Below are 22349 nucleotides of genomic sequence, written 5' to 3' on the forward strand. Positions count from 1 at the left end.
TCGGAAGGATAAGGAACAGAGCCCAAAGGTTATACCACCACACTGTATATACTGGAAAGGCAGAAAAATGACCCCCCTCTCCCCTCTCATCAATGCAGCTCATTAGCCCAGCATTTCTTAACCTTGACTGCACAGTGAAACCCTCTAGGGACTTTGGAAAGCACACACTGGAGTCTGATGTTACTGATGTGGGTACAGCCTGGGTATGGGGAGCTATAAATGTCGTCTTGGTGAGCCTGCTGGTGGAGAAGCACTGCATTAGCTGAATTCCGCAGAAGACAGCGGACCCAATCCCAGGACGCATAGCTTCAGGAACCAGTGTGCTCCAGAGACAGCAGCTCCGAGAGCAGGAGAGGGCACAAAGACATGGGTAGAAACAAGGAAAGGATGAGAAGCAAACAAATCTAGACACACACAGAGAGGTCATGTCTCCCTCCTCTCGGCTCACTGTCTCTCCAGTGAGCACAGGGCACTATGTGTCCTTCCCAGTGTCCTCAGCCAGGGGCGGCCCTGCACCTTTCCTCCCTACCCTGGGCCTTCCTGCAGTGTTCCTCTCAGGAGGCCTGCGACCCTTCCTGCCATCTACCTCATCTTTGCCAAACTAACTGGCTTGTCCATAGCTAGTATTATGTAGTAATACATGGAAAACATAGGTAATATTTTCTTCCCTCTAGATACTACTTCATGGCAGGACCAACCTTAAATATAAGAACTGTGGGACCAAGTGATCGAGTAGATTTTCACGTATCCCTTAAAATGGGAATAAATGTAAATAGAATAACATGGGTGATGTCCGAACACTAACAATGGCTTATAAATTTATAATGATTTACTGTGATTTATTTTTGGTCACGACCTACTCGTCACTGTTCAAATATTCATCAAGGTAAACATACTCTTAAGCTATATTTAGGGCTCCAGTAAACCATCCTTACATAAACAGGATTAGAAACGTACTTGCAGTAAATTCCAAAGTCTTATGATTTCAAATAAAAAAAAGATTTTCTTTAAGTGCAAATATTAAGAATCATTCCATTTTCCTGACAAAGCTACCTTATAAAGAAGAACAAAATCCAAGGTCACAGTGAGAAATTATTTATCCTGTGCCTCTGTTGTGTGTTAGACTATTGAGTTTTTTCCTTGAAACACTGTGCGCAATTGTGGAGCTGTCTAATTTTATGTGGTTTATAAGGAGATAGATGGCTATTTTTAACTATTTTTGTTCATTATGAAACTATATAAACAATTTGTGGAAAAGGGTCTGTTGGCACAGAGCAGTTGTTGGTGAAATACTTGCCTTGCAAGCACGAGGACCTACGTTCAATCCCCAGAACCCACGTAAAAAAGCAGCAGCACAAGCGTGGAACCCAGCAGCGCAGAGACAGACAGAAAGGTCCTGGGGCTCTCTGGCCTGCTGCCCTAATGGGCCCAGGCCAGGGACAGAGCCTGTTTTAAGAAGAAGGTTAGCCAGGCATTGTGGCCTTTAATCCCAGCACTCGGGGGGAAAGGCGGGTAGATTTAAGTAAGTTTGAGGCCAGGCTGGTCTACATAGAGAGTTCCAGGACCGTTAGAGCTACACAGTGAGATCTTGTCCCCCACAAGAGTAAAAAAGTAAAGAGAAAAAGAAAGGAAAAGAAAAATGAGGTAAACAGTACCTAATGTAGCCTCCCCATGTTTGCATACACACGTACATACACCACACACACACAGATTTTATGAAAACATAGTTGTAACTATATTTGGATATTTTAAAAATTTTTTACTGCAATGTTAACACTAAAAACTACCAATAGGAACCAAACAGCAACAAAATGCATAGTACCCAGGGGCATATATTTAAGATTCTATATAACGTCTAAAATTCTTAGATAATTTCCTAGGCTTTTTCATGTATGATATTTTTCCAAAAAAAAGTTGAAATGGTCATCTCTACACATTTCAACTCCCACATCTCAACCACCACCTGACTGGGCTCTCCAAGTTCTTCCCAAGAAAAACAGCCCTGTCTCTGAACAGATGCGGGTATAATCTCATTTTAACCATTAGAACATTTTATCATTGACATGCTTTGTGCATCTGTGCATGATGTGTGCATGCGAACATTCACGGTTGTGACTGCAGATGCACACGCGCTGTACATGTGTGTGAAGGCCAGAGGACAACCTCAGGAGTCCATCCTCACCATCTGCCTTGTTTGAGACAGTCTCTTTGTTGTTTCTATGCTGGGTGTCCAGGCTCACTGGCCTATGGACTTCCAAGGATTCTTCTGCCACCCCGCCCCCGCCCCCTCCATATCCCGGCAAGAGTGTCATAGTACAGGCACACTGTGACGTCCAAATGAAATGCTCTTCTAGGAGTGCAAACTCAGGTCCTTGTGCTTGCATGGAAAGCCCTGTAACTCAGTGAGCTATCCCTCAAGATTCTGATTAATATTTTAATGGACGGACTTTAAAAGCAAGATGGGAGAATGACATCATATTGATGGAATCCTCAAAGTTCTTGAAAGCAACATAGAAACCACAGGAGCCACCTTCTTCATTACATCATTAAGCAAGAAAGGGGATGTGTTCTTTGTACATAAAACCAGAAAATTAAGATTATGTGAACTTTAGATTTCTAAGCAGTTACCAATACTACTTATAAAGGAAGAATGCAAATGTAATTCAAACCTCATTGAATTACCAAAAGTAGTAGTGCACTGTGATTTTGTTGTAGAAGGAATGTACCTAAGGCCGGGGGTATAGCTCAGTGGCAGAGTTACCCAGCATGTATGGGGCCCTCAACTCAATCCCTGTACTAGAAAATAAATGAACACACCCCCAAAAGTGTGTGTGTATATATATATATATATATATAGAGAGAGAGAGAGAGAGAGAGAGAGACATACATATTTAGTTCATGTAGACAGAAGGGAAATGTGTTTTTCTCCATATAAGAAGGGCCTAGAATAGAATTTATTTGAAAATGTATGTATATTTAATACTGTTTTTAACTATGTTTAGTCGATTAAATTATTCTGTCTGTGAATTCCACTCTTTGTTGGTGCCTAACTGGACATGTCCTTAGGAATGAAATGCTTATTCAAGAGCTACTCTGAGCAGCAAGGCCCACTCCTGCATCCAGGCTGCAGGGAACACATTCATCGAGGGCAATGCACTGGATGTGGCTTCCTTCAATTTGAGAGGTGGTTTTGGGAATCCCCAATGTTTAGCACCCTTTCTGATTCAGCTACTCACGCCACGGGGCCTCTAGCTCTGGGAACCACCTACACAGTGCTCTTAGTGACAGCGGATGGTCAAAGACGTTACAAAGAAAAGGAACAGGACACAACCTCACACAAAAAAACTGAAAATTATTCACAATGACTTGGAGGAAAGCATGATTCTCACTGAAACTTTAAATTAGAAAACATTTTCTTCAGTTTAAAATGAATAGGTATCATTTTCCAAGCCTTCCCACTGCCTACTCCGTAATTTTATAGATTATCACAGACACACAACGCATGGGTGGTTTTAGTGAGGCCAAGTTCATGGACAGACCCATTCCACCTTTCTACAGGGTAAGCATTACTTGCAACTCGCTCCATATCTTAGAGCAAATGTGACTATAAAACAGCTATTCGATCTGCTTTCCACAAATGCTAATGGTAAAAAGACTAGACTACTGAAAAGGTAGTCAGTGTCTATTTTATTTTAACTAAAAGGATAACCTAAGAAATTCAAGATAAAAGGAAGACTTCAAGTAATCCATGCCATCAAGGCATATACAACTTCAAAATTTAAGGTTACTAGCGGAAAGTGTTATATGAAAGTTTCTTCCGTGTAATAGCATGGATTAGAGAACTATGTTATGTTACATCACAATTTTATTGAATATAAGGTTTTTTTTTTCCTCCTTTCCTTTCTTTTTTATTTCCCTGGCAGTTCTGGAGATCAGAATTCACACTCACAAGGGCTCTGTGGGAATGGGTTGTAGCCCCCTTTTTGTCTCTGTTAGATAACCCAGCTAGATCTGTTCCTTGCTTCCTTGTGGTCCTGTTGGAAGGAGGAGCAGCAGAAAGCTCCACCCCCACCTGGCCCCACCCTGTTAAGAAGCTATACCACAGAAAGTTCAATTGCTGGGAGCAGCTAATAGTAAGCACCCTCTTACCTGATGTGGCCGATCAGCTCAATAAGCTTGTGGCTGAAGAAGTAAGCGGTCAGCTCAGACACATGACTCAGGACTGAGCAGACCCCAAAGAGGGTTGTGGTTCCATTCAGGTCCTCCAGATGCCAGTAGAGAAAGGTGAACACAAAGCCATATCCAAAGCCCATGAACCAGGCCACGAACAGCACCGAGCCATACTGCACACTGCACAGCAGCTTGATCAAGTCCCAGAAGTTGAAGGCCTGCGAGTGAGTCGCAGCGGTTGGAGTCTCCTCGGAGGACTCTGTGGAGTTGTCCCTTTCCACCTGCGGGATCTCCACCTCTTTCCCTTTACTGTCACTATTTTTGAAGTGGTTGTAGCGGAAGCGGAACTGCGTGGCGACGATCAGGGCCATGGTCATGAGAACCCCAAAGACGATGAAGACGATCTGGTAGTTCCGGTACTCGGGGGGTTTACACCCCTTCCCATCAATGAGCACATCTATGTGGGTGTAATCAATCCCAATGCCCACAGACAGCATGGCCAGGCCCCAGCCCAGGGAGCCCCACATCCGTTGCAGCCCGTAGCGGTCTCGGTGCTTTCCCAGATACTGGAGGGTCACCGTGTCCACAATCGTGACAGAAGAGGCACTGAAAAACTCTCCTATTATGACAACCACCAAGATAACCAAGAATATCGCCTCCACTTCCTGCTGGTCATAAACAAGGGTGACTTGGTCAGATGGTAACGATTTGGTGGTGGTGACAACAGCAGTGGTTGTCTCCCTGGTGACATTTCCTCTGGGGGTGGGAATCGCTGTGCTTGTGTTCAGAATCAAGTCCATAGCATGGTGGGTAACCTCCTCTGTCTCGGGCTGGACCATGGGTTCACTGGTCAAAGCCAACGCTGTTGAGAGGAGAGCTGTGTCTGAGATATTGGGCTCGGTTTCAGACAGCCGCAGCAGGTTTCTTTTCTCACGTGATTTCAGTGGTGTGGTAAAGAAAGTGATGGTGGAGGAATTCAGTGGCAGGACAGTTACTGAGTGACTTACATTGGTGGGGTGAGCTGTTGGAGCGATCTTTGGTATGCATCTCAAGGTAGCGGGTTTGACAAATCCAATGCCCAGGTTGAACAAAACCCAACACAAAAGTGAAAAGAGGAGGACAATTTTGCCCTTTTTGAAACGATCTGCAACTACACCCCAAAAGGGGGCACTGCAGAACTCAATGAAGTATCGAATACCCACCAACAGTCCACTCTGGCTGGGGGACATTCCCAGCTGCTTATAGTACACAGGCAGGAGTGGGTAAAGAGAGCCATAGGCGGAGTAAAAGAAAAAGTAAAACACCTTGGAAATGAGAAGGTCATTGTTTATTTTCACACAGTGCTTCTCTATCCAGTCTATCTCCTCCTCGGGGATAGCAGCCGTCTCTGTGGAGGAGGGGGTTTCGTTGGAAGCTGGTTCTGGTTCCCTGCAGATGCCATTGAATGGGTCAGCAAGCACATATTTTCTCTTCTGTTCCTCTTCATCATCAGTTAGGATAGCAACTTTATCATCCGCAGCCATGGCTTACCACTACCATTGGGGTCTGTGACCTTCAAAATCCTGAGTCGTGGTCTGTAAAGTGAAGTGAAAAGACACTTAGTAATGACAGTAAGAGCCTCACCCTGCAGAGAGATGAGGAGTTTCAGCCACAGCTAAAATCACAACTGGGGAGCGAGTTCTTATCACAGCCACATGGTCATGGCCAAGGAAAATAGCCTTAAAAAATTAAATATGAGGATGGAGAAGTAGCTCAGTGGTTAAAATCACTTTTACATGTATTAATTCACATTCATTACAACATGACTAATATTCTGTCCATTTTACAGATAAAAAAAATTGAGGCCTAGCATGCTTAACTAGTAGGTAGCAGAGCCTGGATGTGAAACCTGCTGTATAGCTTCAGTATACATAATCTTATGCAATACTGGGTTTATACAACAACCATCCATTCCTGAACAGCTATGAATGCGGCCCAACTCATTTGTAAACTACAAGAGATCACGTTGCGGTGTCAAAAGGTTGGACACTTCTACTATCAAAAGGTCCGATACCACATATGATAAAATAAATCGAAAGAGGGGAGTATTTTCCATATGAAAAATTAGCAATACATCAGCAGTATAAATTCCTAGGAACCATGCCATGTTCCACAATTTCCTCTTCCTTTTTTTACAGAAATGATTTAGGAGTCAAAAGGTTGTGCCTGCATCAGACTTTGTCCTCTCTAGTTGCAGTGAAAATATACTGGTGCAAAAGGCTTGTTCATTACATCAGTTTCAAATCCTTTAACTTTCTCTACCAGAGACAAACATCAGCTCCACTTGCCACCCCAGCCAATGACCTTACCCTCTTTCTTCTCAATATGAATTGACATTCAGAAAAGTTCTAGAATCCTGCATGTAAACATCTTTAAATCTCCACAAACCCCCTATACACAATAAAAACGTTTCTCGGGGCAGCATCTCCCTGCCTCACCACGCCTCACTTGCTCTGCAGGCTGGAACTTTGTGTCAATGCCTGCACCGCCGTGTGCAGCTAGAAGCACACTGGAATGGGACCTGTGTAGCAAGCTGATTTACCTGCTAGCCCCCAAAATGACGTAGCACACAGCCACTAACTCCTACCTTCAGGACTGTTAGGTAAAAAAACAGTTTAAAAATCCTGAGTCATTCTTAAATGACTAACTTTGTATGATCATAGCATTGGATAGCTTTCCCTTCACTTTGTCTCCAAATTCTTAAATATGAAAATGCATTACCACTGTATTTCCCTCACCAAAATATATGATCTTGATCTTCTTGCTTTCTTCAGAACCAGGTGAGATGCACTGGCTACTTTACTAACCTTAAATTGGACTCCAGAAAGATCACCAACTATGTCTTTTTTGACCAGGTGGAGCAACCACCACGTCATCGTTTTCTCACTGAAGTATGCACAGCTATCACGGGGCACCAAGGCTCGGATCTCCTTGTGTTGTTGATCAGCTGCACCTGACATACTTCCTGATAGCAGACTTTTACTCCAAACCCTGCCTTTCCAGCACAGTTCCCTTTGCTTTAAGAAATACCTGCAAAATAGTCAGCCTTCAGAGCTGTGCCCAGCTAGGCTTTTTGCCACAAGCCAGCCCAGCCTGCTGGCCTCACAACCTTGAGCAGAAAAGCTCATTTTTCATTCTCTTCCTTTTTCCCACTTTTCCCCTTTGCGCATGCTCAGCAAACATGTTACTACTGGGCTACATTCCCAGCCCTAAACCTTACTTATCGTAGTAGTAAGAGAAAAAGCTTTGTTTGTTTTTTTTTTTCCCCCAGACATAAAGCTCTTACTACCTGGTTATGAGAGACTTTCTCCAATGTGTTGTTGCTTTCTTTCTTTGGTTACTAAAATCTGCTCCTGTTTAACTCAGCAGCTTCAATTACATCTCCTCACTTGAAAAGCACATGTAATCCCCCCTTTTCCTGAACTGTTTTAATTTCTTAGTTCAAATTGGAAAGAAATGTTTGTTGTGTTTAAAATGAATAAAATTATATGACACTGGTGGTTGAACAGGCCAAACTAAACATAGGTAGTTGGGTTCCTTCCCCAAATCTCCTACAGATGACAGAAAATAAACACACAAACAGAAAAGTGCACATTTACACTCAGCAGTCACAATTCTAAGCAAGGAAGAGTTTAAGGGCCATGATGACAATGAAATAAAGTGAACTGACATAGGTAATATCTGAAAAAAAAAATTCATCCTGGATTGTGGTCTGCCATGGAATGAGATTAATCAAGAGAGAGCAGGGCAAAAGATACAGGAAATAAGTGATTTCATATATGAGGTAGGCAAAAGGAACACAAGGATGAAGGTCGTAAGATGCCATGAGACCACTGGTCAATAAGGATAGGTGGCAACTCTGCCAACTAAGGGGCATTAGGACATTAGTCAAACGCCAGTGCATCATCTCAAGAGGTCCTCAGAGGAGATGTAGATAATTGGGGAAGAGTCCAGGGATGAGCTGATGAAGGTACAGTGAAAACAAAGGTTGTATAGGACAGGGAAATAATCATAGTCCAGTCCATGTCCCCACTGTGAACAGTCCCGTCAACACGGACAGCAAAAAAATAGCTCCACTAGAAAGGAAGAGGGCACAGACAGCAAGGACAGGGCAGGAGTCAACTCCATGCCTCCCACAGCCGTAGACATACCCACATTCAAAGGTCCAGAAATCAGAGTATCCAAAACACAGAAAACAAAAACAAAAACATGTGTCTAAGGAAACAAAAGTTCAAACACCTTTGTTTTCATTTTTGTTGTCTGCTTTGAAAATGTAAAACAGTCTTGTTCACTTTTAAAACTGTACACACCGAGCTTTTATCTAAGAGTAAAAAATAAACAAACAACAACAAAAAAAAAAACAATGGATTTTCCATTCAGAAAATCCAAAGACAATATATCAAATGTTTTCACTATAAAGAAATGATAAATATTTGAAAAGATAAAGAGCATTACAAAACATCTAGGACCTGGGAAAACACTTCAGGGCACCCTCGCAGTCAGGTTTACTAGCTACAGCACCAAAAGTGGACAAAACGAGCAGTGATGGAGTACAGCAGAGGTTCTGCGCAGCCCAGCAGCCACTTTCCACTCTGTCAGCCCGCTAAAACGGTCCGTGCTGCTTTGAAGGAAAATGGCCCTATTTTAATATACATAGGCTCATATATTTCAATACTTGGTCTCTAGTTGGTTAACCTGTTTGGGAAGGATTAGGAGGTGTGACATCCTTGGAGGAAGTGTGTCACTGGGGGCAGGCTTGAGGCTTTTGTGTCATTCCCATTGTGCTCTTTGCCTCCTGCTTGTGGCTCAAGATGTGAGCTCCCAGCTGTTCCTGCCTCCATGCCTTTGCTCCACTCTCATGAACTCTGACCATCTAAACCCAACATAAACCCAACTACTTTCTTTTACTAAAAAAAAAAAAAAAAAATTATATGTGTATATATATATTCCATCCATAGATACAATGTTTATATTATTATAGATCAGTTGAAAATAACCTTAATTTTTTTTTTAAAATGTGGAATTGTGTGACTTTAGGCTTTTCAAGAGATGTTAGGTAAACTACCTCTGTCACCGACCAAAAAGATTTCTTCAGACTTATAAAAAATACTTGACTGCGCCCTAACAGATGTCAGTGGCCTTTATTTAACTGCCCTCCACAGACTGGTGAGACTACCAATTAGGTCAGGGGAAGGCATCAAGTCCTCTTGAGAGGCACAATGAGGAACAGATGTCCAGATGCAAATTCTTATGTCAGGATACAGGCCAGCCAGAGGCGTGACTCCCTAGCCATTCTTTCCTTTTGATTCCAATGACTTTTTGTTATACCTTTGTAAGGTATAACATGATCAAAAATCCACCTGTTAACTAGGTCCCAAACATTAACAAATGGACAAGGTCTCAAAAAAAATGCAATTAACTCCTTTCTTCTACATGAAAGGCACACTCAGAAATGTTTACATGAATTTCAATCTAAAAATATAGGCAATAAACTATTTTAGTTTAAATTTAGGACATTACTTTTGTTTTGTTTTGAGAAAAGGTCTCATGGTATAGCCCTGGATGTTAGTATTTAGGAACATAACCTGTTCCTGGGTTACCCAGCAACCTATGATGTCATCATGTGTCACCAGCCAGATGGCCACACCTGGAAGGTGTGGTTACCTTGCCCCTTAAAGGGCTAACCCCAATTTGTGGTCTCTCTCTTACACTCTCTCTCTTTCTCTCTCTCTCTTACACTCTTATACTCTCTCTCTCTCTCTCCTTCTCTCTCTTGGGGCACCCCCCTTTCCCTCTCTCTCTCCCCACCATGTCCTGTTCCCCCCTCCCTCCCTCCTAATAAACTTTTTGCAGAAAATATCGGTTAACAAGCCTCATAATTTTTAACATTGGTGGGTGCCGAATCTATTAATTTTAGAGGTATTTATTTATATTAAAACTGGGTCAATTTAATACATCTCTACTATCAAAGGGTTAAAATATGCTTGGTTAATTTTAAATTTGGTTTATACTGTTCTGCTAAATTATTGGTTTTAAACTTATGGCTCAAGGGTTCGTTATTATGTACAAGTTGTTTACCAATATTTTAAATTAAGATCTATTAATTTTAGAGGTATTTATTTATATTAAAACTGGGTCAATTTACTATATCTCTACTATCAAAATATAAGCTTGGTCTTGTTCTCTAAAAATGATGTTATTAATCTGTAGTATACCCTTAGACTATTATAAGCTATAACCTTTTATATACTAAATCATACAAAAACTGTTGTGCTCTCACTTTAATAAATTATATTCATGACTTTTAAGATTCTAACTTAGCAAGGACAAAACCTAAAGTCCTAATATTTAATGGTTAACAAATGCAGATTAATAGTCATCTCATAGATACATATTTATAGTCCTGCAGATTGCAAACATGGTCTCACTGCAATTTTTAATAAACAGCTGAGGATGGTCGTTGAGACACCATATAGGAGTTGGCAAAAATAGTAAGAGCCATCCCGAAGGGCCCTAGACCTAGCTGCGTTCGGAAGCTGCTGGCATTCCTGCAAAAAGGCAAGAGGTTTGCATAGCCAAAAGTCCGTTCTGCCAGGTGACGGTTTCAAATGCAGCCAAATGGATGCTGGTCCCGCTGCTGACATGCCAAAGCTGGCTGCTGGCAAACTGGCCTCTGGAAGTCAAAATGCTCCCAAGCAGGCTTGTCCTCTGTGCCCAGCCATGGAGGTTCAACCAGCACAAGAGCTACTGACATTTCCAGCCTTCTAGCTCGTTGGCCTGGCAGAGAGAGAATGGCTCCTTGACACAGCAACCTCCACAGCTCTCGCACAGGTCTGTTTTTGACCTCAGAATGAGGTCCCATGGACATATTGTCAACTTCTGTGTTGGGAGACTTCAGGTGCCTTCCCAGCTCTCTTCATATGCAGGAGACCAGGCCTCAAGCCTAAGTCCTAGAGCTGCTATTTCCAGGCCTAGACATAGTCCAGACTCAAGAAACAGGCCTAAATGAACCCTTTTACCATCCCTTTAGCTAAAGGACAATAAATGTTCACAGCAGTCTCAACCATGTCTCATGGGAAATAACTAGATACAAAGGCCCCTCTCAAAAGACATCTGTGAGAGATGTCTTAAGATTAATAAATACAAGTTATACATATTTGAGAGTCTTAAAAAGTGTCTTAAGGTTGGTAAACATAAGTTATACATGTATGAGAGTCTAAAAATGTGTCTTAAGGTTGATAATGCAACTTATAAATGTTTGAGGGTCTAAAAAAATGTTTTAAGGTTGGTAAATGCAAGTTATAAAGGTTACAAGGTCTAAGGTGATTTAAGGTATCTTAAATAGGTAAAAGGGTTTAATATTTCCTCCTGTTGTTATACTACTGTTCTATTGATTGTTCAGAGTTTTAACCTTTATCAAAAGAGCTCTAATTTATTAATCTGACTCTGATACAAAAACATTCCACTATACCACATACTATTATGGTTCTAAGCTCAAGGTTGTAAGCCTCCATAATATGTATGCTTATACTAAAAGTTAAGATCAAGTGAGTTTCCCTTTTACTTCATAAAAGGCTTTTGCCTTTTCAGAGCTCACCTTAAAAATACTTATGCTATTAACACATATGTATGCCTATTGCCTTTTTCTATAATGCAGAGTACAATTGTGATACTCACATGTCTAAAGTTTTATCTCCTTCTTAAAACTTAAAAGTAATTCTTGTAAGCTGCAAAAAGTCCACCTAAATCTACCTTTCAGGACAACTAGACTCCAAATAAGTACTGCACTTATTGCCTATCTCAAAAGGTGGGACTCCTCCCCTTTCCCTGGTTTTGGGACTTCCTTTCCTGGCTACCAGACTGCTGTTTACTGCATGCAGCACTGGCTGGATTGGTGAGTTCTCCTTATTGACTAGCCACTAGATTGGTGAGTTCACTCCATTTTCTCAGCATAAACGCCTCTCTTGGTAGGGGAAGCTTGACCGCAGAGCTCCAGCAACTTCGTACTATCTTTTGAGACAGAGCCCCCCACCCCCAGCCATAGCCTTAATTGTCTAGGTTTGACCCTCTATGCTGACCTCCATTTTAGGGCATCACTCTCCCTTGAGCAGTATGTCCCCTTTTGCACACAGTTCCTTCTCCCCCTTGCTTGCTTGCTTGCTCATGGGAAGGTCCTCATTCACACATGGTTCCTTCTCCCCCTTTTTCACTCACTCATGCGAAGACCTAGCGCTAGGTGAATTGTCGTACCCCAGCCATGCCCCACTGGGCACCAGTCTCTGGCCAAAAGCTGACAAACTATTGGACCAGGTAGGATCACTCTCGCTCAAGTCACACCTTCCCATTGAGATGCCTCTGAAAGGTCACTGACTCTTGCCCCCAATGGGAGACGCCCAGACGCCCATCCCTCCAGACAGGATGTCCTCTGGAGAACTGTAAGTTTCTACACCTAGTGCCAGCTGGCACCAGGGCCTCTAAGTTTACACGTTTCTGTAACCAAACCTCACCTCAATGACAGATCGAAAACAAAGCTTTTAAATATTACCAGTGATTGGGTAAATAAAGGTCCCCCCAGGTAGACAGAGGCTCCCATGTACAAGCCTCATCGATCAAAACCTTCTATTCCTGTTTGTTCTCCAAAAGTTTTCAATGTACACCTACAGGATTTTCTCCATAACCTACTCAACTTTATCTTTTGCCTATATATGTGTTTCAGTGTCCTGCCAAACACAGATGTTTCCTATAGCCACAACAGTGCCAAAGCAGCTACAGGTGTTCAACTCTGACCTCACAGACTTCCAACAAGCTGGACCTGCACCTTTCCTCCCAGCCATGGATGTTCTCCCAGACCCTGGAAAGCATCAAAGCAGCCTATTCTTCCTGGATTTGGCCAACATTTCAGCCTTTTGACCTCCCTACAGCACCCCCAGTGTCAACCAGAAAGGAATCTACACCGTTATCCACTTGTTGTTAACAAAAGGCTGAAATGGTGTGCTTCAGAACCAGGACAGGCGGCTCCAGGTTCTCCCAGCGTTCCTCAGCCCCTACCTGCTGCCTTGCAATGGCTGGCAACTCACTCTATTGACAACTCTCTACCCTAAATTTTCCAGGGCAGAGGCTTCCCTTACTCTTGACCTTGCAATCTGACCATTTTGTTGCTATAATTCTTCTCTCTCTCTTGCATGACAACCAAGAGCTGCTTCCGATGAGCCTGAATTTATATACTTTAACTTACCTTATAAAAAGCAGCCCAAGCGCCCCATTTTTAAATTATAGAAAAAGGGAGGAATGTTAGTATTTTGGAACACAACCTGCTGGGTTACCCAGCAACCTATGATGTCATCATGTGTCACCAGCCAGGTGGCCACACCTGGAAGGCGTGGTTACCTTCCCCCTTAAAGGGCTAACCCCGACACGTGGTCTCTCTCTCTCTCTCTCAGCACCCCCCCTTTCCCTTTCCCTTTCTCTTTCCCCACCATGTCCTGCTCCCCCTCCCCCCTCCTAATAAACTTCTTGCAGAGAATATCAGTTAACAAGCCTCATGATTTTTAACACTGGGAGCCTTAAAACTCACTATGTAGACCAGCTAGCCTCAAGTTCACAGAGATCTGCCTCTACTTTCGCAGTGCTGGGGTTGAAGACATGCAGCACCAGGACATTTGTTTTGAGATACTATTTTCATATCCTATTTGGACTTTGAGGAAACAGAACCCAATCATGGAGAAACTGCTGTACCAACAAAGAAACAAGGTGGAAATGAGGTCATTTCTACAACCTCAGACTCAAGGGAAAGAAGCGATCCAGAAACAACATCTGCATTTTAATAAAATTAAGATTTATTCAGGCCAGTGTACCTACACGGAATTGGATTATATCTGACTGTTACAAGAACAGAGCAGAAAAGTGTGCAGACGGTTAGAAATGTCCGAGGTGTAGGGTGCTCAGAGTGAGGGGACTCTGTTACACAGGGGGTGAGAGGGCAGCTGTTTGCATCTCCCTGACAAGTGCCAAGCTGAAGCTCCAGACACCACTGTGATGTCTCAGGACATGGGACCCTTGCAATGGGATTATAGCTGTAGCGAACAACAAAACAGGCTTCTCTTTTCCCAAATGCACCTGCTGAGAAAAGGCCATGTAAGGACACGGTGAGTGGCCGCTGACTTAAAGCCGGGAAGCAAACCTCACAGGGCTCTTGGACCTGTAAGTTCCTGGTCTCCAGAACCATGAAAAATTAAGCTCGCTGCCCAGTGCAGGATGGAGCTTTGCCATAGCAGCTTGTGAATCCTTGGACAGTGGTCAGCCAACACTTATCCATCCAACCGTCTCCTGAGTCGGATCTTCTGAGTCAGAAAGCTTCTGTTGTGACTGCTTCACCAACACCATGCTCGGAAATGTATGTGCCACTCAGGGACTGCAGCCAGTTCTAACTGGACTAGAACGGCCTTTGTTTTGTCGTAGAAAGCCAAAAGTTTTGTCACCGGGTAGACCTGAAGGCTAGTAGTCAACACCACAGTATTACAAGGACTCCTACCAGGACCTACTCAGGGCCATTCCTACAGCAGGGAGTTCCGAATTACTGACTTGAGGCAGTGAAATCATTTTGCTGAAATAGACAGCTTTTTCATTTGGTGCTTACATTAAAATGCCTTAACCATAAATATATGCTAAGAGAATGGAAGCACGGGGAAACCAGCTTCAGATCTGAGGCATTATTTGGCATAATTGCAAGGCCAGACTCATGAACACGTTGACAAAGTATGTTTTCATGTAGCAGTGGCATAGCTATCCACGAGGAGAGTAAACAATCCCTGTTAACACAGGAGGGAATTGTTCCTTGTGTCATTACTGCAGTAACTCAATGTTGTCCAGAAGCCTGGCAGACGCTGTGAAACAGAAACATCCATTTCCTGAACCCTGGGATCCAGCCCTACCTTGTGAACTGTCACTGATCACTCAAAATGTCCTTATGCAATGTGAGTCCCAAAGCAGAACTCAGCCACTGACTGCGGCAATTTACTGCCAGCGGAGATGAGAGGAAACCACTGCAATCCAGCCTCAGAGTCCTGGTGTTTATGTACTCCACTCCCAGGCAGTCTGTTGTGCTCCTAGCATTTTCCAGAAGAGCTGCGTCTGAACATACCTGCAAATGTCAACCCGACAGACCCTTCAAGCTCAGGGTTGCTTCAGCCTCTGCTACGCATTCAGTCGATGTCATGAAAACAAATGCAAACTCACTGTGTAGCAGCCCACAGACACAGCTGGCTCTGGAATCTTCCTCTTCCTTCTGAGGCTTTGTGACATTGAAACAAGCGGAGAGACAGTGCTCACCCCCACGCTGTTAGCCCAGTTCCCAGCTGGGCCGTCCAGGTTCTCAGCACTGTGCCCAGGCTTCCGAGCTTCCACTCAGCTTTGCGCCGTGACTGAGCCTCCTCCCAGAACCTATCACCCCATCATTCTTGAGAGGCCCTTCCCAGATCCCTGAGGAAACTTGTCTGTGGGATGACAAACAGACCCATAACCTGCAGTTGCACCATCATGGTGGCCTATTTGTGTGTTAATTGGCGGCACAGTGCTTTGTCACTATCATTACCAGGCTGTCATGGCTCTGTAAGGAGTAAGTCACTTAATCTTCACAGCAGCTCTCCAGAATACACATGACCCCTTCCTTACTGTACAGATGAAGAAACTGAGGCACAGCAGACAGCTAGCCCCAGCACACACCCAGAGTAAACTGAAGAAATGGGATTCAATTCCAGAAAGTCAGTGATCCTGGCAGGTGCTATTTCTAGACGTATTGAGCAGCTATTGGAGAAGATGCCAAATGCATGCTCTTTTGCCACAAAGTTGTGCTTTAGAGTAGGTAACATAATCCTTAAACTCAAAGAAACATTAAACAATGTGAAAGAGTTAAGTAGCAATGGAGACCAGTAATGAAAGAGAAGCCATATTACACTGCAACAATAAATTAATGAAAACAAATTACAGACAACAGGAGTTCTGAGGAAAGCGTTCACACGTCAGACAGGAGTTGGTGAGAAAACAAAGACTTGCAAGGCACCCTTCCTTGCAGACGGAATGACTGATTCTCTCCGTTAGTAACCCCAAAGATGCTGCCAGAAATCTTCTGTCTGACAAACAGCAGCAGGAGACAAAAATCAACATTAAAAAACTCAGCAGATTTCCTGCATATCAGTAACAAGCTTACGGAGAAACGGCAAGATGCCTTGGCAAGGGGCTTGCTCTACAACCTGCTGATCCCTGGAACCTACTGCAGAGAGCTGTCCTCTGACCACCATTTGTATGCAGTGGTATGCATGCCCCATGCTCACTCATACATATGAGCCCACACACAGTTTTTTTTTTTTAAGATTTTTTAACATTTTATTTATTTTTATTTGATGGATGTTTGCCTGAATTAATGCATAGGCCTGCAGTGCATGGGGGCCATAAAAAGGCATCAGATCCCCAAGACTGGAGTTCCAGACCATTGTGTACAGCCAAGAATTGAACCCTGATCCTCCGGAAGAACACCCAATGCTTTTAACTGCTGAGCCACCTCTCCAGCCCCACAAATAAATACTTCAAGAATTAAAAGAAAAAAAAAAAAAAAAAAAACAGAAATAACCCAATTTAAAACAGCTCTTTAAAAATATTAGAATAAATCTAACCAGAATCATGAAAGATTTCTACAATGAAAAATTTAAAACACTAAAGAAAAAAAAAATTTAAGAAGAAGCTGAAGATACTAGAAGACCTCTCATGGTTATTGGTTGGAGGAATTGTCATTGAAGAGGTGATTATTCTACATAAAGCAATGTAAACATTCAATGCAATCCCCACGGAAATCCCAAAGCCATTCTTCACAGAAGTAAGAAAATTAATATGGAAAGACAGAAGAGCCTAGAAAGCAAAGCAGTGCTGGACAAAAAGAACAATGCCAGAGACATCAGCTTACCTAATCTCAAGTTATACTGCAGAGCTACAGAATTAAAGACAGCATGCACACACATGCACACAACCAACAACCAGACACAAAGATCAATGAAGCGTAATACAGGACTCAGATAGAAGCCACATGACTACAGCCGCCTGAGTTTTCATGAAGACGCCAACACAGTGCTGAAGAAACTGAACGTCTACACTCAGAAGAATCGACTGGATCTCTACCTCACCCTAAATAAAAGTCAACTACAAGTGGAACAGAGATTTTAATGTAGGACCTGAAATTCTGAACTGTTAGGGGGGAAAGCACCTCAAGATACAGGTACAAAAAGAACTTTCTGAACAGGATCATAGTTAACAATTCCACCAGTTAACAAATGGAGTCTTACGAAATAAAAAAGCTTCTGTATAACAAAACAAATAATGGGGTGAAAACAAAAACAGCCTATAGAATGGGAAAAGTCCTTCCTAACCAAACCTCTGACAGGCTGAAATTTGGATATATAAACAACTCAAAATGCAAGCAATAAACAGGCTGATGAAAAGAATGAGAGTTAAAAGATGAAGTACAAATAACCAATAAATAATGGAAAATATTTAATGATCAAACAACATGTAAATTAAAACCACATTGTGAGTCCATCTTACTGGCCTCAGCACGGCAGTCAAGAAAACTAGCAACAAGAGGTGAAGAATGATAGCACACACTTTTTAATTCCAGCACCAGAAGGCAGATACAGGTGGACTTCTGTGGGTTCAAGGCCAGCCTGCTCTGTATAGTGAGTTCCAAGACAGCCATGACCTAGAGAGAGACCCTAGGTCAGAAAAACGAACAAACAGCAAATGCTGGGAAGGATATTGGCAGAAGGGAACATATATATACTGCTGGTGGGAATATAAACTAGTCCAGCCTGAGTGGAAATCAGTGTGGAGGTCGCTCATAAACCTGTAAGGAGACCTGCCCCACAACCTAGAGATACCAACCCCAAGGGACTCCATGTCAGCCATCCAGAGACACCTGCTCATCAGTGCTTAGTATTGTGAACTGCACCATTGATGACAGCTAAGCTGTGGAGCCAACTGAGGTGTCCATCATAGAGGAACGGATGAAGAGAAAGTGGGATAAACACACAAGGGAGAAGTTTGCAGCCAGAAAGAAGGAAGAAATTAGGTCATTTGCAGGCACATGGGCTCAGCAGAGATAATCATATTAAAACTTAAGTCAGTGTCCGAGAGACAAATGCCATGTTTTCGCTTTGTGGTGCCCATGTTGTATATAGATACATAAAATTGTATGTGTACATGGGACATAAAACTATCAGCAAAACTTAACTGGAAGAGAGTGGCATGTGAGAGTGGGAAGAGGCATGAAGGCAAGGTACAGAGACACAAGAGGGGGCATGACCAAAGTACATTATATATAATATTTGTGTACAGTGGTTACACACATACGCGCACACACACGCTCGTGCGCATGTGCACACAGACACAAACAAAAACAAAAACAAAAACAAAAGAGCTGATCACATAAAGAAAAAAAGAAAATGAGAGCCCTAAACTGAACCTTGTAAGTCAGGGTTTATCTCGGGCAAAGATGAGACTTAAACCAAACCTGGAGCAACCTTTGGGGTTTTTCTCGCACAAAGGTAAAAGAGAAAAGTTTTCCAGGATAGGAAATGAAAGGAGAGCCATCCTTACAGAATTTCCAGTAGGGCACATGAAGCTGCCAGACAGAACAGAGTACAGAATACTTGAATACCAGGCTGAAAGAAAGCACAGCACAAAACCCAGTGCCAAAGACTAAAAATACAGATTGTAGTTTTAATCTTACAGGTATAAGCTTACCACCGACCATTAGATGGACTGGCACTCTGTGTCCCGCCATTCACACAGTGAAAACCGTCTAGTCCCTGCTTACTAGTCAAGGAGTGAGAGTACAGAAGCACTCGGGGTCCCAACACACTGCTTCAAATGCTAAAACAGGTGCAAGCAGGGAGATGAAGGCCTGTGAGGGAGCTTCCTGAGGGAGCTGAAAGAGACGCAGAACAGCTCAGGAGAGAGGCAGGGATTCTAACTGGGGCCCGAGAACGGCAGGGACTGGGGTCACAGCTGTCAAAACTCTGAGAAAGTTTTCACTTCTCAGAGTTTTAGTCTCCTCAGCTACAAAGGAGTGGGAGACTTTGCGCCAGGGCAGCTGCAGGGGTGAAACAGTGCATACGGGACCTTAGCACAGCACTGGGGATGTTCAAGAACATGTGGCCATTATACGGAGAGCAATGGAGAGCTTCTGTTGGGTGGGCAGGGAGGAGAAAGCCCACATTTGTATTTTACAACACCCTAATGTCTGAACTTTAATTTGAGTGTAAGGTCCTCTCACTGAGTATGATAAGGATGTGATAGTATGTCTTCGGGCAAAGGGCACTTTGTAAACTGTCTGATGCAGCGGTTGTTGATACCTGGAAAGTGATTCATCTTGTAACACTGTCTCACTCCTTCCACCAATTCCATGTTCACACACTGTTCTCACACCTGACCTATTACACAATTGATAGGTAATCCTATTTTCAATCTCTTCTCTCTCAGATCTCTTCTCCCTACCCACAGTAGTCCAGGGCCCTCTGAGAGAGGGATCACATACTTGGCATACTGTTCTTTAACCCTGTCACTTGGCCATTCCCAGTAGCAATATATGTTTTACATGTTTCTTAAAATTTATTCTGATCAGAGATTAAATTTAGAAAAGAACACAATGAAGTCCTAGACTTTGATGAAACAACACCTCTTTAACCCTCGCTTTCCTCCTAGTAAAAAGAGGATGAAAATTCCAACCCAAGCCAACTGCTCCCAGAGAGTTTTAGGACTGAACTGAAACAATGCACGAAAAACAGCATTTTTCTTTTCCCCAATCAAAGCCAACATGTAACCATTTAGTGGTGGCAGAATGGCAGCTGTAGTTTTACTCCATGGTACTCTACTTATTTTGCAATTATTCTAAAAAGATTATTCTCAAGAGAATGTTCCAGAACTGTTTGGCACCCCGCCTCCTGCCCCGCCCCAGGCTAGGCTGGTATTTTACCCATGATGCTCAAAGACTGTGTTGAGTCAGCTTCCTAGTCCACCCCCTAGAGGAGGGAGGAATGGGGCTCTGCCTCTCAGAGAACATCCTTGAATTACAGAGTACAACAATAAGAATTGTCTTGAGGCCAAAAATAGCTGCTCATTTTAAAGAATGATCTCACATATCTGTAATAGCACAAATCTGAAAGAAAGGATTTGAAATCTTTAACACGTCTCTCTAATCTGTTAAGAGGGTAACAGGAATGAATTGATTGCATTTCTTTAAAACAGAGAAATAGTTCTAACCTTAACAAAAAGCCAGGTAAGTGGTTCAGTATTATTGCTTTGTGCAGAAAAACAAATGTCAATTAAAGGAAAATGATGCAGCCAGCCTTGATGAGACCTGATAAGCTAGGGTCAGACAGAAGGGGAGGAGGACCTCTCCTATCAGGGGACTAGGGAAGGGCATATGGGGAGAAGAGGAAGGATGGGTGGGACTGGGAGGAGATAGGGAGGAGGCTGCATCAGGGATACAAAGTAAATAAATTGAAATAAATAAATAAATTTAATTTAATTTAATTTAAAAAACAATAAATAAATAGAATTCAGATAATACATAGAGTTCAGATTCTTGACTGTGTTTTAGGTGTCTAACTTAGTATATGGGTAGGTATGTAAGAATAACTTAGAATATAAGTTTGAAGCTGGTCCCAGAACTCATTACCTTCTTTCAAATAAATGCCCCATCTTCAAACAAGCCTGGTATTAAGAGTGAAAAAGCTTTTAAAGAAAACATAGTTATATATTTTCACTTCTCCAATTTAAAAAATCCAAAAGATACGCAAGAGAATTCAATGTCCCACTGAGCCTGTGTCTGTATCTGTTAAGAAATATGATGTGGTGACTTAAAGTATTCCAGAAGCTTTTGTGAAGTAGGAGCAAACTTTATTGATCTCTTCCTCAGCCACCATCACTACCCAGAAATGACACTGTTTGTGCAGAACAACCTAAGTGGATAGGCAGCGGTGGCACTATCTGCTGCCCCTCAACTGCTGATGCACAGAAAGCATTTACCCAAGGAAGTAACATTACAAACGGGAGCACCCAGATTATAGTACTAAGGACCAAAGATTACAGGGTATGCAAATATTTACTTTTTTTATTTTTTAAAATTGTATTTATTTACTTATTTTCTTTCTTACTTATTTGGTTTTTCGAGACAGGATTTCTCTGTGTAGCCTTGGCTGTCCTGGACTCGTTTTGTAGCCCAGGCTGGCCTTGAACTCACAGCCTGCCTCTGCCTCCCCGAGTGCTGGGATGATAGGCATGCCACCTCACCCGGCTCCCTTTCTACTTGATAACCCAGGATGCAGTCTGGATGCACATCTTACAGATTCAGGATTCCACACATGCCTCAGCAGGGACCCGGATCTCCACCACTTGCCTCCTCCAGGCCACAGTGGCAAGGCCAGGGGTCTCTGAAATCCTTAAACAAATGTCTTACACACTGGTGGTCACGGAGGAGGGGGGCTGGGAATTTAGTCTTTGGTATTTGGTCTGTTCCTCCTCCCATTTCCTCATAGGTGCTAGGACTGCTAAGAGAAGACAGGAGAACAGGAAGGGTGGAGCTTCACTATGGTCCTGTCCCACCTAAGTGGCTATTTAACAGCTGCCTCAGTGTCACACCTCTATCCAGTGACTAGACATCTGGCTGTCAGGAAACTAGCAATAAAAATGATTTTTAAAATCTTTTCATAGAAATAAAACAAAGGACTTTTAAGAGTTCACATTGAAAGAGAGTATTTGTTTAAGGTTTTATAGAAGACTTTTCCTCAATAAAAACATGTTTGTTATACCATTGAAGTAATTTATATAAAGTGAAAATCAGTTTTTAAAAAGATGAAGTACTATCCAATTTGAGTGGCTGAGAAGTTGCTTTTGAAAACCAGCTAAATGAATTCTGAAGATTTACACAAGGAGTTCCCATCCAATATTTTCAGAAAAAGAATGAGTATGGTCATTACAATTACAGTAGAAATATGGGTCCAAGAACATACACACAAAAAACTAGGAACACTGAAAAGTAAAAACATAACTTCACATAGTAGTATAACCATTCACAGCACTCTTAGATATAGACT

General features: G+C 42.6%; 1 protein-coding gene across 2 annotated transcripts in view; it reads right to left on the reverse strand.

Moving 5' to 3' along the window:
• Positions 1–22349, reverse strand: part of Mfsd6 (major facilitator superfamily domain containing 6) — a 69754-nt gene that overhangs the window by 41536 nt on the left and 5869 nt on the right. For both annotated transcript variants that reach the window (XM_055616742.1, XM_055616743.1), the window contains exon 2: positions 4150–5744. In XM_055616742.1, the coding sequence (XP_055472717.1) occupies positions 4150–5693 (1544 nt within the window). In that variant the 5' untranslated portion in view covers positions 5694–5744. The remainder of the gene's footprint in view (positions 1–4149; positions 5745–22349) is intronic.

This window comes from Psammomys obesus, unplaced genomic scaffold (assembly GCF_907164565.1).
Source record: "Psammomys obesus unplaced genomic scaffold, mPsaObe1.curated_primary_1811, whole genome shotgun sequence".
NCBI classification, from domain to species: Eukaryota; Metazoa; Chordata; class Mammalia; order Rodentia; family Muridae; genus Psammomys; species Psammomys obesus.